Genomic DNA, 21,126 nt, shown 5'->3' on the forward strand with positions numbered 1-21,126 from the left:
CAGACCTACCTCTCATCCCTGTGAGTCTGGCTCTTGCTAGTTAGAGGTGAATCCATCTGCATGTAGTATCCTGTGTGCCATCTGTCCTGAGGGATGAGAGAGTGTGGGTCACAGACAGGAAAGCCAGAGAAGTTCCCCCTATACTATCTGTTTATACATTTCTGGATTTGCCATAACAAAAATTAAGTAGAAAATGTTTAGATCCTTGAATTAGAGAATTGATTAGTGTTAGGAAGATATTAAATGAGGGAGCTAGAAAACTTAAAACAATTCTGAGTGTTGTTAAACTGTCAAGTAAACACTCTCCCCTCCTTTGTTTACAGTTCCTTTGTTTAGAGTTCATTGGTAAACTTTAAAACACTTTCTTTTAACGTGAACAACCACATTCTTCCTATTCATTCTTCTAAATTGTATTTTAAATGGGAATAAAGATATTTGCAGGAATTAATATATTGTTCCTTTAGTTACCCTAGGTAATATCTTTTCAAAACAAGCTTTCTTTTTAAATTATAAGCAAGTTAATATAGAACAAATTACACAAATATATATCCCTAAGTAATAACATCTTTTCAAGTATACTCAGTGTTCACATATTTTCAGATCATCCCAAGTATCTATATATTCTAAAGAAGGATGCTGAAAGGATGCCAGCGCTAAGACCAGGCTAAATCACATAGCATTTAAACTCCAGCAGCGTAGTTCACAGAGTACTGCTGTTTTATAACGGTATTTAAAAATCTGTTTCTCTTCTACTCTCTCAAACTGAGTTCAGAGATATAATGGACCCCATTATAGGTAAAAGGTCTGTGACTCAGCCATCGAGCTACTCAAACTCTTGGCTGTTTTAATTGCCACCATTAAAGCTTTAGCACTTTTATCTCATAAAAATAGATATCATTGATGTAAAATGTGTGCCTGTTGAAGATACATGTGTACCTCTGCCCTTATAGTTAGCTAATCAGCCATTTAAGTTTGAAGTTAGTTAGATTTTATGCAGATGGGAACATGACATAGATCACGAATTGTTCAGTTACTCATTTAATTAAGAAGAACTTCCAGTTGTAATATGGTGGCAACTAGTTAGACCATCTCCCACAAAGAACCTTATTTTAGATTTGTCTTGCATTTTATCTACATTTAATTGGTTGGACTATAGAAACATTTTCTCAAGCTCCTCCTCTCCCCTCCCCTCTTCCCTCTCCTCTCCTCCCTTCCTGTACCCCTTTTCCTTCCCTCTCCCCTCCCTTCCCCTTTGTTAGCATATCTTAGTTGTTCAAGGGATATTTCATAGCAACATTTCCATTCATGTGTATAGTACAGCCTAATCAATCTCATCCCCCCTGTCCCTCTCCCTCATCATCCCTCCCTACTTCCTAAAACAATTTCAACAGGATTCATTCTTCTATTTTCATATATACAAATGAAGTGCTGTTGACCATATTTACCCTCATTCACTTTCTTTGTGAACCTGATTCCCCTTCACTGGTACCTGCCTCCTAATGGATCCTGTTTTGCTTTCCCGTCATTCTTTTTTTCTGGTTTATATTAAATTGTTCAAAGGAGTGTCACCATCATATTTTGTACATACATGGTATTATAATTTAGTCAGACTAACACATGAAAACATGTAGTATTTGGCTCTTATCAACATGCCAAGCCTGCTCACCTGCCTGCCCTCCCTCCCTCCCTCCTTCCCTCCTTCCCCCCTCCCCTTCCCCCCTCCCCTTCCCCCCTCCCCTTCCCCCCCTCCCTCCCTCCCTTCCTCCCTCCCTCCCTCCCTCCCTCCCTCCCTCCCTCCCTTCCTTCCTTCCTTCCTTCCTTCCTTCCTTCCTTCCTTCCTTCCTTCCTTCCTTCCTTCCTTCCTTCCTTCCTCTCTCTCTTTCTCTTTCTCTTTCTCTTTCTTTTCTTTTTATCAGTACTGGGGCTTAAACTGCATGCAGTGCCTTGCACTCTTGCTTAATTTTTTTCACTCATATCTGATGATCTATCACTTGTGCCACAGGTGCACTCCAGCTTTTGGGTGCTTAATTGGAGACAAGAGTTTCAGACTTAGCTGCCTGGGCTGATTCAAATCTCAATTCTTAGATCTCAGCCTCCTGAGTAGCTAGGATTATAGGTTTGAGCCACTGGTGCTTGGCTTTCAAAGTTGTATCTTGAACCCAATAAAATAGTGTTTCTCTGATTCTACTCCAATGATACCAGTGATTCAGGGGACATACATAAATTGCATTTCTACTCCTTTGTGGACCCACTTACTTAGATTTGAGTATGGTAAATGGAGATGTTTCTCTGTCTTCTGCTGGATGCTTATAGACAAAAATACAAGATTTGCAGGAGGGAAAATTTAAGGTGTGGAGGAAAAACCAAGAACACAAGGACTAATATTAAAATGTGGAAAGCAAGTAAATCTGAGAAGTTCTTCATTGTGCTAGCATGTGCGTCACTCATTCATATTGCTGCACACACACACACACACACACACACACACACACACACATACACGTGGACAAGTCTGCAGAGCAAAAATGAGTATATCTCAGCAAAGATTAACTGCCTGCCCCCTTGTACACACATTTCTGTTGTAAAAATATCTAAGACTTAATGGAGCATTTTGCTAGATTCCTCTATTCTGGTGTTATAGTTGTGGAATTGTATTCAGATAAGAGAAAATCTGAAAAAGAGACTCAACTGCAGACAATTTTAAACTATAAAGCCTACCCCCACAAAACATTTGTGAGCTAATATACATAGCCAGGCTTTCTTGCCCAGCTGTGTAGATTCAATTATAATAATTTTCTCAGTTGTATAACATTGCTGTTTGTTTATTACTGCGTTATTAGTCAGTGAATGAACCACCCTATTTTTGACCCCTCAGCAGTGTTTATAAAATACTTAATTGCTTTGGTATCTTCTGTTTTGTGTGTAACTCCAGCTGGAAGGAGTCCTGGGGACATAGTTCTTTTTAAGTGGTAAACTGACTTCCTAATACACAATAAACCTTTAAAAATAAGTATTAGGAGTCTTTCTTACTGCTTATTGTGCAGTTTCATATAATTTTTTTGTACTTGAAATTAGTTTTTGTTTTTTTTTTGCTGTGCCAATTTAAGTGGTAGATAACAAACATTGTATGCTCTAGTTCTTGCTGTCTAGCTTGTTGTCACTGGGTTCTTCCTGTGTGAGGAGCCTTTGTCCAGTTGATACTGTGTACTCCATGCTCTGCTTTCCTAGCCATGTTCTTCCTCCTCTTTGGTGAACCCAGCAGGATTGTTTGAATAATAGTGATTAGGTTTTTGACACAGCGTTTGAAAACCTGGCCTTGCAGAAAGCTTGCCTGGTTTGAATCCTGCCACCTCTTATTACAAGCTTGCATGCACACACACACACACACACACACACACACACACTTGTTTGTGATTTTATCAAATTTTAATCCTTTGAGTGTCTCATTTTTTCCCATTTGTAAAATGGAGTCAGGTTCACAAGGATTGTTCAGTGGTCCAGCAGCATAAGCAGCAGCAGTATTTTTATAGATGGAAGCCAGTCTTGTTTGTGGAAGCACAAAAAAAAATCAGATTAGAGTTAAGAGGATATTCAAGTATTTAGTGTATGTATCATGTTACTACAAACTTGGAGGCTTAAAGCCATATCCGTTTCTTCCATCAGAGTTTTGGTAGATCAGGGTTTTGGGCATGGTTCAGCTGGATCCACTGCTCAGAGCCTTTTTGAGCTGCAATCAGGTGTCATCAAACTGAATTTTCACATGGAGTCTTTACTGGGAAGAGATTCACTTCCAGTTCCATGCAGGTTGGCAGCAAAGTTTGCTTCCTGGGCTGTATGATGGGCCAGTTCCCGTTATTGCTGGCTATCACCCAGGCTCACACGCAGCTCCAGGAGATTGCCTGTAGTTCTTACTCCTGGTACCTTCCTTGCTGTGATTACTGACTTATTCAAAGGCATTAATAGAAATAGTCTTCTGCCCTCGTTTAAGCATCCCCCAGTGAAGCAACACCTGCCTGGATAAATGTTTTTTTGAGTAACCCCAGACTAATGATTTGGGCATCTTGATCAGACCTGTGAAATCCTCTCACCTGTGCCAAATTCTCTTGGCTTTAAGTCACAGGTCCTTCACACTTATATGAGATAATGGAGCCATTTTAGAATTCTGCCTCTCACAAGATGTAAGTTTTTATAGGACTGAAGTAGTCTATCATTAAGCATTTATTGCAGACTAAATTTGGTAGAGTGTCAGTCTCTGAATCCTAGAGAACTTGCCTAAAGTATATAAATTAACTTTATCATTGAACACCTTATACATTGATTCCCCCTCCTCCCCCCTTCAAAAATGGTTCTACTGCCAGTTTTGTACAACCCACTGGGATTGTTCAGTTAACAATACCCATAACTCTTAACAGTTACACCTTGTATCAGGTTTTGAAAATTGCCTTTTTAAATTCACAAGAATAGTTATTTTTAATATTGACCTTCCTTTTAAAGTAATAGATGCAAACACAGTATACATTGCGTTCCCAAAGCCAAAAACTCTGCATTTCACCTTTTCAGTTTAAAGAACATGCTTGCAGTTGACTGAGCAAAATACCATGTTAAGTATGCTCAGTAAAAAACTTAAGTTCTTTTTAATATGTGAGTTTAACCCTTGTGGTGAGCAGGACCTGCTTTGTGTAGATTCTCATTCATGGATAGTTAATAAACCCCTAAAGGAAAGTACACTAGATGCCAGTTGGTGAAGAAAAGAAAGAAAGAGAAGGGAATGATCACTTAGTTCTTGAAGCCCCCTGAACATATTATCTTTTCCATTGTTGCTGTTAGCTAGCAAGCAGTGTCCAATAAAAGATGAACTATCTAAGAAGCTTAGAAGTTCAGAACTGGGCAAAAACTTGAATAATTTCGATTCTTACAATGGCTCGTACTTTAGCTTGCTATTGATAAGCTTGAGGCACCTTAGTGTTCATGTTGCAGCTCTTGTAGGGAAGGTTCCTGCTGTCACCAGAGGCCCGTTCTTGTGACCCAGGAGACTCGGGATATTCGCCATTACTTCTGTAGGCGTTGAAGTATGCCAGAATTGTTTGTTTTTTCCTTACTTGGCAATGTAGTGATAGTTCTGTTGGGCTCTCTGCATTTCTCTTCCTTCTATCTAACGTAGGAGAGGAGATTCAATAGTAAAAAGTTTGGTTTCCTATATATATATATATATATATATATATATATATATATATATATATATATATATATATACCAGTTTTGGAAAACCAACACATGTGAAAACACCATTTAAATCTCATATAAACAACTAAGCTAATTTTTCTAAGTATTTATGGAGCTATGAAGACAAATCAAAAACTGTTCAATTAGCATTAGTTTTACCTCTATCCCATAGAGTGTCTGACAAACAGGCTGTCTAGTGCAAGCCTATGTATGATTGTATTGGGTACTTTTTTTTTTTTCCTTTGTGGGTGATGGGGTTTGAACTCTGGGCCTGAACGCTGTCCCTTAACTCTTCAGCTCAAGGCTAGCTCTCTACCACTTGAGCCACTGTGCGCCAATTCCGTTTTTCTGAGTGGTTTATTGGAGATAAGAGTCTTAGGGACTTTTCTGCCCGGGCTGGCTTTGAACCACAATTCTCAGATCTCAGCCTCCTGAGTAGCTAGGGTTACAAGCATGAGCCACCAGTGCCCAGCTGTATTGGGTACTTTTGATAAGTAAGAACAATTGATCTGTTATGAAGCTAGAGAAAAGAATTGCCACCCTCAAAATACATTAGATTGTGTAAAGATGCATATAAACTGGTTTGGGGAGCCTTTTCGTTTTTTCTTTTTCACTGGTCCTGGTGCTTGAAATCTGGGCCTGGATGCTGATCTTTAGCCTCTTTGCGCTCAAGGCCAGCTCTCTACCACTTTGAGCTACAGGTTCACTTTCAGTTTTGGGGTAGTTAATTGGAGATGCGAGTCTCATAGACTTTGTGCCCAGGCTCCTTAGATCTCAGCCTCCTAGATAGTTAGGATTATAGGTATGAGCCACCAGTGCCTGGCTGGGAGCATTTTCAAGACATAGCAGGAGTGGGCCTATCATTTTCTGGCCCTTAAAGACTTGTAGTAGTCCCTGGAACTGCTTGAAGACTTAGGAGGCTTAAAGATTTAGTGCAGTCTTTGAGAGTTTGGGGGTTTGGGGTAGTTTCAGGATAGGGCAGGAGTAGGCCTATCTTTTTCTGGCCCTTAAAGACTTGAAGCAGTCCCTGGGACTAAGTTGGTTATGGTAGTGACTGAATTGAGCTATAGGACTTTGAGAGTCATGATGAATTGTGTAAACTGTGAAGCACAATCAGAATACCAATTCTGACCTACATTTTAAACTTTTGGCAGAAAGTTAGTGATGTGCAAGACCTTTTGTTTATGATTAACCTCCAGTTCTTCCCCCCCCTTTTTTTTTCTATTTTGAGACACAAATTCCTAATTTGTATTAAAATCCAACATAGTCTGTAGCTCAGAGTTAGGATCTTAGAACTAAGATAGGTATGGTTTGGAGAACAATGCTCTGAGTTTGTGCTATGGATTGGAATGCTCCATAGCCATCTTTCTAGCTGAGTGTCATCACCATGGGTGCTCACCCATATTTCAGAGCTTTGTAGGGGAGGCTGGGTAAAATGATTGGGTGTTATAGTTCTGTCTCCTATGTTAGAATTCCAGTTTTGTCATTTTTCTGGCCATATAACTTTGGTTAAGGTAATCTTAAAGCTTTGGTTTTCCTTTTATAAAGTAGTAACACCTAAGTGGGCTATATACTAAATACTAAATAGAAGAGATTGCTTAGTTAAGTTTGCATCATGGTTAACCCATACAGCAAATAGTTAAAAGAACAGGGTGATGTGCTGAATGGCTCAAGGGCTTCTGGATACCGTGACCTAGCCTGTCTCTATCTTAAAACCAGGATGTGCCCTCAGCTTCCTCTTCCCATTGGCCCAGGAGGACCTGGCACCTAGCTTCAGGCATGTATGTATATATGTGTGATGTTTGTTTGTGGGAAGGAGAGCAGGAAGGGAGACAAGAGGACAGCAGCAGTACAAAGACCTTAACCTTGCTGCTGGCAGGAATAGGGATCCTCTCTGTTCTAGTTAAGAGTTTCTCAAACCTTCAGCAGAGCTGTGTAGCAAGCCAGACATTTGTAGTTCATGCCTATAATACTTGCTACTCAGGATGCTGAGATCTAGTAGATAACAGTTTTAACCCAGCCTGGGCAGAAAAGTCCATGAGACGCTGTATCCAAAATAACGAGCAAACAGCAAGGCTGAAGGTTTAGTTCAAGGGGTTAGCCAGTAGCCGAGAAACTAAGCCCATCAAGCCCAAGGCCCTGAGTTCAAAACTCTGTACTAGAAAATACAAGCAAACAAAGTAAAGAGAACTTGGCAGTGGTGTTTTCCTGCTGTGATATACCAGCTGACTGGTATATCACAATTTAATATTTTACATCTTAAAATTGTTGTTTGAAAGCCATGTGCCTGTAATCTTGACTACTCAAGAGGTTGAGATCTGAAGATCGTGGTTTGAAGCTAGCCTAGGCAGGAAAGTTCATGAGACTTACGTCCAGCAAACTATTAAAAAAGGATGTGGTGCCGGGCGCTGGTGGCTCACGCCTGTAATCCTAGCTACTCAGGAGGCTGAGATCTGAGGATCGCGGTTCAAAGCTACCCGGGCAGGAAAGACCAGGAAAGACCGTGAGACTCCTATCTCCAATAAACCACCAGAAAACCCGAAGTGGGGCTGTAGCTCAAGTGGTAGAGCGCTCGCCTTGAGCTGAAGAGCTGAGGGACAGCGCCCAGGCCCAGAGTTCAAGCCCCACGACCGACCAAAAAAAAAAAAAAAAAAAAAAAAAGGATGTGGTAGTGGAACTGTGGCTGAAGTGATAGAGTGCTAGTCTTGAGCAAAAGAAACTCAGGTGCCAGTGCTCAGGCCTTGAGTTCAATCCCCAGGACTGGCACAAAACAAAATGAATGCTATTTGATAGTACTCTGCATATGTATAAGATGTTCAGTAATCTGTATTTCACATGAAATTTAACATGGCTGCTTGACTACTGTTTTCACTATTTTGGTTCTATTAATTCAGAATGTGTTCATGGTTTAGATGAAATATAAGATGCTTGTGTTAACTTGTAGCTGTTTAAGATTTTTGTTTGAATGGCACTTTTATCATAAAGTAACTTAAAAAACAGGAGCAAAATGTCCAAGGCTAACAAATGCCTTCAGATGATTTTTAAAGTAAATGTTTTAGCAATAATTAAAAATTCAAGTCTAATTGAATCCTTTGCCTCTCTGGGCCTGACCTAACATAATTTTTTCTAGGACTTTCCATTTCTTTACAAATGGCACTATATCACTCTAATGGACGAGTAAAATATGTAGAAAATAGATTTAGTTTATAAACTAACAATAAATATATTAGGTGGTACGTAAGTGTATACAAATATATTAGCAGTAGATTCAAGGACGATCTCAAATAGTGTAATTCCTTAGAAAGACAAAATCAAAGTTCAGCAAAATAAGACACCAGGAAGCAGGTGAAAGGGATGGGATAGGGTCAGGGGAAAAGGGGTAGACAAATGAAGAGGAGAAGAGAGGTAGAAGTCTACAAAATTAAGAAGAGTGAGGGGGGAAGGGGGGAGAGAGGAAGGATGGGTGGGAATGTTGATTAAGATATAATATATTTATAAACTGCTTTGTTAAATGGCAACTCCTTGGTACAAGAACTTAATGATAATAATAAAAAAAAATTAGAAATAAAAATTAGCCTGAAGTAAGCACTAACATATACTATTGCGTTATGTTATAGTAATTTTCTAGACTATGTCTGTAACTATACAAGTTATCTTTACCTGATTATGCTAATATCCTCTTTTATTTGTACCTGTGACTTGAATTTAACATAAGAGAAATACTAATTCAGTGGTTCTTTCATTGCATTTTACATAAAATATATTTGTTCAGTCTTATACTTCTTTTTGAATCTTTGATAACTATCACCGGGAGATATAAAACACATGTATGTATGTATGTATATAACATACACTTATGTACATCTCTGTCCCTGAAAAGGTAACAGATTTTTCCTGGTTTGGGGCCATATTAGAATATTCTGAAGTAGGGCTGGGATTATGGCTTAATGGTAGAGTGCTTGCCTAATATGTGTGAGGCCCCAAGTTGGATTCTTTGGTACCACAAAAACAAAAAGAAATACGTAAAATTAATTTAAAAAAGAATATTCTGAAGTATATTTTGAAGATTTTCATTCAAAATATTACTGGAATAAAAGGGGGTTATCGTTGTTATACCTTTAGGACATGGTATACAATATACTATAGGTTGAGGACCCCTTATCAAAATTCTTAGTTCCACAACCCACATGCCCCTCAGTAGATGAATAGATCAAGAAAATGTGTAATATATACACAGTGGAGTTCTATGCCTCCATCAGAAAAAATGACATTGCCCCATTTTGTAAGGAAATGGAAAGATCCGGAAAAAATTATAGTAAGTGAAGCAAGCCAGGCCCAGAAGTATAGGTTGCATGGATTCCCTCATTTGTAATACCTAGTATAGTATATGTTTATGATATTCTTAGCAGGGGATCACAATAGCCCAATCACTAAGTGCATAATGAAGCATATAAAAATGAACTCCCAAGTCAGGTGCCGGTGGCTCACCCCTGTAATCCTAGCTACTTAGGAGGCTGAGATCTGAGGATCGTGGTTCAAAACCCAGCCCAGGCAGGAAAGTATGTGAAATTCTTATCTCCAGTAAATCACTAGAAAACTGGAAGTGGCGATGTGGCTCAAGCGGTAGAGTCCTCTCCTTGAGCTGAAGAGTTAAGGGCAACACCCAGGCTCAGAGTTCAAGCCCCACGGCCAACCAAAAAACAAAAAACCAAGAATTGGAAACAAGAGGTTCTTTTTATGTCCTGCATACAGTTATTTCTATTTATTTCTTCTAATTTAGTTTTCTCTAGCCTTTGTCTTGTATATAAGCTTATCTGATCCATAGAAGGGAAAGGGAATCACAGAAACAGCAGGACAAAGTGTTGACTAATGCAGCCATGATACTCACTAGACACCATGTTACAAATGAACTTTACGACTTGAGAGGGGAGAAGGGTGGGGGAGTAGTAAGCCGTGGAAAATGAGGGAAGAGGTTTAGAAAGAAATGTACTCATAATTTTACCTTTGTAACTGTAATCCCCTCTCCCCATTCGTCACCTTTACAATAATAATAAAAAAAAACTACACCAAAATGCTTGGGTGGAGAAGTGTTAAGATTTCAGATTTTCCTCCTCAGTTTTAAACATTTGCATATACACAGTGAGATATCTTGGAGTTGGGACCCAAGACTAAACACAAAATTCATGTTCCACTTATGCTGTATATATGGATAAAAGTAATTTTATATTTTATTTCTGTTTTTTCTTTTGGTGGGGGGAGGGTGGAGCTTGTTCTAAAGGCCTGGGCTCTGTCCCTGAGCCTCTCTGTGCTCAAGGCTAGCACCCTACCACTTGAGCCATACTGCCACGTCTGGCTTTTTCTGTTTATGTGGTACTGAGGAATCAAACCCAGGGCTTCATGCATGCTAGGCAAGCACTCTACCACTAAGCCAATTTCCCAGCCCTATATAATGTTTTAAATAACTTTTTGCATGAAATAGTTTCATAGTGTCAGATTTTCTTCTGGCAGTGTCATGGTAGGGTCAGTTTTTGACTTTGGATTTTTGAATTCGGGATGCTCAGTCTGTATCTTATATGTCCTCTCTGCAGTATTTCCTCTCTCGTCACAGCTCTGTGTGTGTGTGAGCTTAGATGACCTGAGTCCTCTTTAAATGACACCTTTGAATATCGTGAACTTTACCTTCTCAAATTAGTTCACAGGACTAATTTGAGTAATTTGAGGACTGTCAGCCTGATATTGTTCATTTGTGCTTTCTGTTCACAGGCATATCCATTCAACAAATAATTTTTCCTGGAAATTGATAAGAAAGAGCTCAATTAACCTTACTGGTTTTTCTTTTCGCTGTTGTTGTTGTTATTGTTGTTGTTGTTTTTCTTTTTTCTTTTGGGTCCAGTCGTGGGGCCTGAACTCTGGGCCTGGGCGCTGTCCCTCAGCTCTTCAGCTCAAGGCTAGCACTCTACCACTTGAGCCACAGTACCACTTCTGGCTTTTTTCTTTTTGCTTATGTGGTGCTGAGGAATTGAACCCAGGGCCTCTGGCACGCAAGGCAAGCGCTCTACCACTGAGCCACCTTCCCAGCCCCTGTTGTTGTTGTTTTTAAACAAGGCTGTAACTTGGGGCTGTGATTCCATTTACATTAAATTTAGCCAAGCAGAAAATCTAATACTTGATATACTTTAGAGTTTGTCTTCCTTTCTTTCTTTTCTTTCTTTCTTTCTTTCTTTCTTTCTTTCTTTCTTTCTTTCTTTCTTTCCTTCCTTCCTTCCTTCCTTCCTTCCTTCCTTCCTTCCTTCCTTCCTTCCTTCCTTCCTTCCTTCCTTCCTTTCTTTCTTTCTTTCTTTCTTTCTTTCTTTCTTTCTTTCTTTCGGGGGGGGGGGGGGCTCCAGTCACGGGGCCTGAACTCTGGGCCTGGGCGCTGTCCCTCAGCTCTTCAGCTCAAGGCTAGCACTCTACCACTTGAGCCACAGAGCCACTTCTGGCATTTTTTCTGCATATGTGGTACTGAGGTATCAAACCCAGGGCCTCATGCATGCAAGGCAAGTGCTCTACCACTGAGCCACCTTCCTAGCCCACTTTAGAATATTTTTGTGTTTGTTATTTTTTATTAAAGAATCAAACTTTACAAGATGTTTCAGTTGACCATTCAAACAAATATTTGCTCATCTTGATGTGGTACTTTATACCTGTCTCCCCAGCTACTCAGGAGGCAGAGATAGGAGGATCATGAGTTTGAGGCCAAGGAAAGTTACTGAGACTCTATCTCAGAAGCAAAATGTAAAATGAAAAGGCCGAGGGGATGGCCCAAGTGATAGAGCACTTGCCTAGCATGTATGAGGTCCTTGGTTCAACACTTAGTATGTTTCTAAAACTTTTTTGGGGGGTGGGTGGGTGGGGGATCAGTTATGGAGCTTGAAATCTGGGCCTGAACACTGTCCCTCAGCTCTTCAGCTCAGGCAAGCCTTCTACCACTTGAGCCACAGTGCCACTTCCGGTTTTCTGAGTGGTTTATTCTCACGGCCTTTGCTGCCCGGGTTGCCTTTGAACCTCAATCCTCTGATCTCAGCCTCCTGAGTAGTTAGGATTACAAGTGTGACTTTAAACATACCAAATAGCACACTTTACTCTTATGTAACTAAGAATTTGTGGCTTTTATTGTAAAGATGAGGTACAGTGGGGTTACAGTTACATGAGTCAGGTAACGAGTACACTTCCTTTTGAATAGTGTCATCTTCTCCCTCATTTCCTCCCAGGTTTTCCCCTCTCCTCCTCACAAAGTTGTAAAGTTCACTTTCAACATTGTGTCTAGTAGGTTTCACTGTCCCACGATTTCTGTGCTTCCCTTTCCCCTCAAATCAGATAAACGTATGTACAAAACAAAGGATGCAGATATAAAAAGTAGCCACAGAAGGGAATAAAGAGCTGCAAATAGTATAATGAAAACCTCTTGCTTCTGTTTCTTGGAGATCATTTCAGTAAGCATCATTTATATGATCTAATGCACATAGCTATCTTTAAAAGCCATTTAGGACTGTGATGTAGCTCAGTGGCAAAGCGTGCCTAGCAAGTGCAGCATCCTCGGTTCGATCCCCAGTGCCGAAAAAGAAAAGACATTATACCATAATTGGGTATGTTTTACGCTTGTATTTCTTTAGTATTCACTGGCTGGCCACTTTTTTGCCAAGATTTTATTTTCTCTGAGAACTTACATGACTCCTCATTATCGCCCTTCTTTAGCTGAATTTTCAAGAAGGCACATATTTCCGGAAGTACCACAGCACTTTGGTTTACTTAATAGTAGCCCTTTCTTTTTATAAAGCATTATTTGAATTTTTTTTACTTCTTTTATGTAAATAAATCTGTTAATACATGTTTGGAATAAAATGTGCATGCAAAGGTGTCCTGTATTACAGAATGCTGTGTTTTTAGATATTATATGTAGGCAACATTTTACACAGTTAATATTAGATAGCTTATTCCTGCTATTCAATATTGCTAATCAACTTAGACTTCAGGAGTACTGTTAGGCAATATGTGGTAAGATTTTTTTTTTAAAAAACCAGAAAATGCTGAATCATGGAAGAGAAGCACACGAGATAAATGGAAGTCTCTTTTTCCACATCTTTTCTTTCTCTCCTGTGATACTCCTCAACATTTGGGGGCGGGGGCGGGGGCGGGGGTGAGGTTAGCTTAAAAGTAGCTGAGAAAATCCTGGGCACCAGTGGCTCATACTTGTAATCATAGCTACTCAGGAGGCTGAAATCTGGAATAAAGGTGCAAAGCCAGCCTGGGCAGGAAAGACTGAAACTCTCACCTCCAGTAAACTACCAAAAAACTGCATGGGGAGCTCAGGTGATAGACTTCTAGCCTTGAGCAAAAGAAGCTCAAGGCCAGCACAGATCCCAGCAACAGCATGTGGATTGAGTGCGCGCGCGCGCGCGCGCACACACACACACACACACACACACACACACACACACACACACACACACACACACACACACACACACACACACACACACACACACACACACACACACACACACACACACACACACACACACACACGGTAGCTGAGAGAGTGCTCTCCTACTACCTCAACTCACCTTTGGTTAAACTCGAATACTGTTTCATATAGGATAACATTTTCTAATAGATATACTATGAAGAGTGGACTTACAGATAAACACAAGTAGCATATGTAATTTTATTTTGACAAAATACACACATCTGGTTCATTTGTATTTATTGCTTAAAATATTCGTTATGTTTCTGAAGTTCCAAAAGTTCATGGCACAGTTTCCATGTATTCCTTCATATTCCAAAAAATATGTGGAGTTAGGATAGAAAATATACCATGCAGAAAGTCCTGTAGGATATGTTTGAATATACCGCGGGTATCTAACATTCTCCACATTTACTTTAATAAATGAGAGGTTTTAGGAATGCCCTCTATGGTAATATCAGATGTTAATGGCATTGATTACCTGTCAGGCAGTGGGAATTGATGGGAAAATGTCCGCTGTAAAATTAAATAGCATTAGAGAAGACTGTACCATGCATCTGGTGGGGGTGACGGGGGATGGCTGGGCTGGGAGACTTTGTCAGGGTATTACTAGAAGCTCCAGGTTTTTTTCCCCACATGATTAAGGCAGGCCATCTGTTCTTTGTTAAATGTTTACAAAAACAGCTTTTCTCTAAAAGATTTAAGGAGATGTAGGTCTAGTAAACACTATAATGTTTCTGAGCACCTTTTTCACCCTTTTTTAGATAGTACCAAAACATAATTCTGTCGAGTATCAAACAAGATTAATACTTTTTTATATTTAATGCTTATTTTTTCTTTTCTATGGAAGATTAAAATTTGTACTAGGTTACTAATTTGTGTCATCATTTATTTCTAAAACAAACATCTAAAATGATTTGTATGCTGAAGTAGGTATACAAATTTTCAGTCTTTTTATGTTGTATGCTATCCCCCTTATAACTGTAGACCAGGAGATCTCTTATTTGATAATGGCATTTTGTTACTGGAGTTGATTCTATGCAGATTAAAGAAAGGAACCAGATCCGATATTAACTTGTAGTTCTAAGTTTTAATCATTGTTAAAGACTTTTCTTTCAAAGAACAACCTTTTCTTTCAAACAGGTTGATTTCTATGTCCTTTGCTCTTCCCCAAAAGTTTTCTCTTTTCAATTACATTAGTAAATGAAATGTGTTAAATAAACTTTAAGCTAAATATAAGAAAACAGTTTAAGTTAGATTTCATTAGTGCTTAGGTAAAGATAATTTGGATGGTACCTTCATTTTGGTTTTGGAACATTTATAAGGGGAAATAGAGGGCATGAGTTAGCTCTTCCGTTTGTGATTAGCTGTATTGTCACTGTATGTAAGCCATTTATGTAAGATTTATGTTTGAGTGTTTCTCCTCGAACTTATTTCTTGGCTTCTCTTACAACACTTTCAGATTCATCATTCTCTTCTGTGACCTTAAAAGGGAAATATGTATTTTAAGATTTTTAATACAAAATGAAGTTTTTTGTTTGTGTCTTTGTGGTATTGGGGATCAATCCCAGGACTTCACACATGCTAGGCAAGTGCTACTTCTGAGCTATATCCACATTCCTCCATAAGAGTTTGGAATAGACTTTGAAAATTAACCTAAACTCAGGGATGGGAAGGTGGCTCAGTGGTAGAGCTCTTGCCTTGCATGCATGAGGCCCTGGGTTCGATTCCTCAGCACCACATAAGCAAAGAAAAAAGCCAGAAGTCGTGCTGTGGCTCAAGTGGTAGAGTGCTAGCCTTGAACTGAAGAGCTGAGGGACAGCGCCCAGGCCCAGAGTTCAGGCCCACGACCGGATCCAAAAAAAAAAAAAAAAAAACTAACCTAAACTCCTCACTTTGTAGATGAACCAAATGCCATGTGAGTGAAGTGATTACCCTAGATAAGTAGCTAATAGTGGAGTTCTGGGGGAGTTGTGTGTTTTTTTGTTCTGTTTTTTTTTTCCCCCCCTGTCTTTGAAGCTAGAGAATTGAACATAGGTTTCCACAGTAGCCATAGCAAGTTTTGTCAAGAGTGGTATAACTATTTTCAGTAGTTTGGGGATCACATTTTTAGAAATGGAATGAAGCTTGTTGAGCTTTCCTAGAAAGATATTTGTGTATAAGCTTTTAAGAAAAGATGGGGTACCAGTGGCTCAACACCTGTAATCCTAGCTACTCAGGAGGCAGAGAACTGAGGATCGCAGTTCAAAGCCAGCCAGGGCACAAAAGACCATGAGGCTCTTATCTCCAGTAAGCCATCAGAAAACCAGAAGTGGTGCTGTGGCTTAAGTGGTAGAGCACTAGCCTTGAGCTGAAGAGCTGAGGGACAGTGCCCAGGCCCACAACCAACCCCCACCCCCTCCCAAAAAAAGATGGTGAGAGTCAAAGAGTACTGGATTTAGGTAACTTAGATTCAGATCTCCTGCTGGGACCTGTTACTCCTTTCTAAAAGATATGGATAGCTTTTGTTTTTTGTTTATTGTTGGGTTTGTTTTGTTTGTTTTTGGTAGGGACAACATTGGGGTTTGAACTTAAGGTCTCCTGCTCTTGTTTGGCTCTTGCTCACAATTAGTGCTGTAACACATGAGCCATACCTCTGCATTTTCCTGGCTAATTAGGGGTAGAGTCTTGTGGAATTTTCTTCCTGGACTGGCTTTGAACCAAGTTTCTTCAGGTCTCAGCCTCCTGATTACAGATGTGAGCCACCAGTGCCATGCAGTTTTTCATATTTTTGTTGTGAAATTGAGGTAAATTGGCACAAAACCTCAATACATGGCATTGGGTAAATGTTCCATGAATCTGAGTTATATTGGATCCTGAGTTATATGATGTCTGTTCGAATGCTTGATTTAATTTTTCTCTTTCCCATGCCAAGACTTCGTTTATGTTCCATTAGCCTTCGTTCTCTGGGTGTAGACCTGAACACTGTTGCCTTCCCAGCTCCTTTTGTACATTGTGCAGTATATTGACTTTGACATCAGACTCAGTACTGTCGTCATTTGTGTATCCTTGGACTTAGTATAAAATGTCATGTCTTCAACTATAAGTAAGACCATCTTATATAGTTAGTTGGGCTGGGACTGGGACTCAATCATACTATGTATGTGAAGCCCAGGCCTGCCACACACAGTAAGATTGTTCATCTTGCAGGTATTATGTGCCAGGAGAAGAATATGAAAAAAAATACAGATTTGTTAGATGTTATAATTGGCCATATGGACAATAATCTAACTCCACCCTGGTTTGGGTCATGGGCTGTGAGGTTGCTACATATCCGGGTCACTTATTATTTCAGCTGACAAGATGCTGTCCCATTTGTCAGTGTTTTCTTCTGTTGTAAAGCACTCTCTTGAACTGTTCCTAGTGAATATCAAGTATAATGCATAACAAATGAACTATTGAAGTAATTTGTGAAATTTCAAAATGTAAAGGTTAAGAACTTAAGAAAAAGCTTACTCATTTTATACCAGTATAAGAAAAGTAATCAATGCAAAATCATTGTTTGATACATGCTTTTAATTTGACATTGTAATGTCATTTAAACCAGACATAAACTTTTAGTGTATATAATGTATGTGTTGCACTTAACATTTTATCTTCCTACCAGAATCCTACAATGTTGTATATAGTTATTCTTTTTAAAAATGGCTAAGTGTTGTACTGTTAATTTACATTCACATAACCACACAGGGAAAAGAACTCTACCTTGATGTATTCTTTGTGTTTGCTTTTTCTTGTCATCCACCATTTGCCATATAGCCTGTTTAAAAAAAAAGAACAATATCTAGCTTAGTGATAGATTTTTCTTTCATTGCTGATTTTTTTCTGTATTATTACATTGAAATTTTTAAACATTCTTATTTAGAAGCTGAACATTTTTTGGATGAGAGAAAATGGTAGGTTTTACAACTGTATAGGAGGTAAAATATCTGATTCCTTGAGTATAGAATTAACTTTCAGAAACATCAGCCACCAACTTTCAGTTCCTTTCTTTACTGTAAAGAATGATAAACTGATTTCAATTCCTATTTGTGTCTCTTAGCATTCTCCATCGGAGCCCTTTCTAGAGAAACCAGTGCCGGATATGACTCAGGTTAGTGGACCGAATGCTCAGCTAGTGAAGAGCGATGATTACCTGCCATCAGTAGAACAGCAGCCACAGCAAAAGAAGAAGAAAAAGAAAAACAACCACATTATTGCAGAGGATCCCAGTAAAAGTTTTGGTAAAGATGACTTCCCTGGTGGGGTTGATAACCAAGAACTAAATAGGAACACATTGGATGGGTCTCAAGAAGAAAAAAAGAAAAAGAAAAGGCCGAAGGCAAAAAAAGATCCGAAGGAACCGAAAGAACCTAAGGAGAAAAAAGAGCCCAAGGAACCCAAGACCCCCAAAACCCCTAAGATTCCCAAAGAGCCAAAGGAAAAGAAAGCAAAAACTGCCACGCCAAAACCCAAATCCAGCAAAAAGTCAAGGTAGGCTGTGGGCAGGAACCATCACAAAAAACTGATAGTGAACCTGTGCCTGTAGCAATGATGGGCTATGAAGCTGCGGGGCAGGGTGGGCCCAAGGCATGTTTATGTCCTTCATTATTGTTGAATTTCTCTCTCTGATATTTAGGCTGGAAAGTTTAGGGTTTTTTATTATGCATTTTAAAATTTAGTATTGTCACTATGAACTGTTGATTTAGAAACATTACTGGATAAAATTATTTAAAAATCGGTTTTCCTATTTTTGTGAAAGTCTGTTATTTAGCAAATGGAATCAGGTTAGCAGCAGTTATTTGGAAGCATCATCCCATAGCCTCATCTTCAGTGGCTGTGCAGAAGTGGAGAGGAAAGATTGTAGAAGAAGAAAGCAAGATACTTGAACCCTATTTCTCAGATTTTGAAACAAGAGAATTAATTCTCTCTACTTGGCAGGCTAAGCCTTCCAGGGGCAGGTTGAAGTCCTGTTGGGTAGCACGAGAGAAATCAAATAACAGTCATCCATTAGAAATGCTCTCAAAACAGTATGAATTCTAGGTTCTAGAAAAGAGTCTACTTTACTGGATAGTCCCCAACCAACTTTCTGACCCCCCAGAAGGCATATTTATTCAGTAAGAAAATCTGAGAGGAGAAGACATTGAAGACTAATTCTTTTCATTTGTACTGAACATTTCTAACAACTGTTCTGAACCTGTTCCAAACATCTGAATCTATTTTTCAGAGTATGGCTCATGTTAGAAAATATAGTTTCCAGATGGAAGTACGGTCAGACTTTGTTAATCTAAGCCTCTTTACAAACTCTATTAGGAAACATGCCCCACCCTCTGCTACCACATGCATGTGTAAACACAAGCACACACATTCATGTACACATAGGCTCCATTCTATAGTGACCTTGAACACTTTGAGACTGCTGTCCTGTAAAACGTTGACTTGTAGGCTGCAATGTGCACACACACATAGGCACACAAATGCAGTAGAGAAGATTATGTCTCTGATGGGAAAGATACTACCACAAAATGAAAGGATGTGTTGCTTTCTAGCAGTTTCCTAGCTAGAAATATCTAAATAACTCCATACATTGTTCTATGCTATGTCAACAGGACAGTCATTTTCCTGTGAATATCATTTTTTTAATGATTTTTTTATTGAGGTTAAGTGGTTACATAAATTTCACAAATTTCACAGTATTGTGAGATTGTGATACTTAAAGTCACAAGCACATTTTAACCTTTCCTGTGAATATCTTGTCTGGTGCTCAAACAACTGAATTATTTTCAGTAATTTAAACTTCCTGATAACTTTATATTTACTTTTTGCATCTTTTATGCTTTATTGTCTGATGTCCATTTTTTCTCCTTATGAGCATTTTATTATATAAAGCCAACTTCTTTATGAGGAAATGTTTTATTAGGTGCTTATTATTTGCAGGTACTATTTTAAATGTTAGGAATATATTGCTAAATAATGAAGACAGAATTTCAGTCTGATTTTATGATTATGAGGTGGTTTGAAAAATTGTGATTACCAAAATCTGAGTATTACGCTTTTGGCAGGAAGAAGTGTGTGCTTATTTCTTCCAAGGAAAAAGAGATTAAAGTGAGGTTTGAAAAATAATGTTTGTTTTTCTCTTAAAAGTATTCTGGAATTCAAAACATATATCATTAATATTCATTTTAGGGTTACGATGTTTCTGGCTTCAGTTTTCATTGTGATCTTTTGAATTTTTCACCTAATGGTAGAAATTGATGAAAAACACTCTTTGTGAGATACTGTCATAAATTTCCAAGTATATTTACTCTTTCAAACTCTGACTGTATATCAGACTGGCCCTGTTTTAAAACTTACATGAGCATCCTTACCTCCTGTTGAGAACTGTGAGTTAACTATTAGAATGCTGTATACATTGCAGCACATTCTGATAGGAAGAAGGGGAGGATGTATTTTCTTCCAGGAAGAGAGCCTAGTTAAGTTCTTCCCTTCCCTCTGTTGCTTTGACTAGTAGTCCCAGTCAGTGTTTTGTAGGCAACAGTCTTTATCACATGGAGCCTGAAAATATTTGATTGAAATACTTCCAATAAATTTGAAGATGAACAAGTGAAAGGGAGCTGATATTATATGTCTTAGAAACTTAGGAAGCCATGTTGGGTTTTGTGGGAGGCACTGAGGCTGTGGGTTCCACCTCTGTTGGCCCTGCTAACCTCAGTGACTGTGTTGTGAAAGGTCTTCCCTGTTGGTAGTGGTCTTTTAAGGTTGGCTGTTCAAACATATGACAATTAAATTTACATTTTAAGTTAATTAACAACCAAACCATTATTTTATCAAAACACTTTGTTCTATTTCTATTGTTTGGATGAGTTCAGTTGTAGTCTCCTTGTTCTGCTACATCTACAAGGAAATAGCATTGCTGAATCAAGGATAACCAGAACGCATACTACTACATGTAAATTCTGAACGGCATAGCAGAATAATTATGTAAATTGAATATGCAGTGATGAAGGTAATAGGGGGTTTGGGTTATGTTAGTGCTGGGGTTGAATTGCCGTAGCAGTTTGCTTTTAAGCACTAGAATACAACAGTGGCAATTTTGTTTTGCAAAATGTTATGTGATACCAGTTATTTCCATCCTTGAATAAGTTAACTTGATGAATTTGTTTATACAGAAAATAATTTTCCTACACAGGGCTGAAACAGAGGGAATAAACAGAAGAGAAATAAAAATTTAGCCCTAGTAATGCTTGCATCTTTCCTCTGCAGCCCTGTATACCACATCAGTGTTGCGGTTCTACAAACAGCACACTGTCCTTTGCTGTCCTTTGAGTAGGCGGTGAAGAAGTGACCTGCTGGTGGTCTGGCTCTCTGCATTGTGTCACTGG

The 21,126-nt window shown here is 38.9% G+C and overlaps 1 protein-coding gene across 4 annotated transcripts in view; it reads left to right on the plus strand.

The window, feature by feature from the left end:
* Chd7 (chromodomain helicase DNA binding protein 7) overlaps positions 1 to 21,126 on the plus strand; it is a 216,881-nt gene that overhangs the window by 95,850 nt on the left and 99,905 nt on the right. For all 4 annotated transcript variants that reach the window (XM_069990780.1, XM_069990783.1, XM_069990781.1 and 1 more), the window contains exon 3: positions 17,808 to 18,238. In XM_069990780.1, coding sequence (XP_069846881.1) covers positions 17,808 to 18,238 — 431 coding nt within the window. The remainder of the gene's footprint in view (positions 1 to 17,807; positions 18,239 to 21,126) is intronic.

This window comes from Dipodomys merriami, unplaced genomic scaffold (genome assembly GCF_024711535.1).
Source record: "Dipodomys merriami isolate MVZ:Mamm:240054 unplaced genomic scaffold, mDipMer1.0.p SCAF_4, whole genome shotgun sequence".
Lineage (NCBI taxonomy): Eukaryota > Metazoa > Chordata > Mammalia > Rodentia > Heteromyidae > Dipodomys > Dipodomys merriami.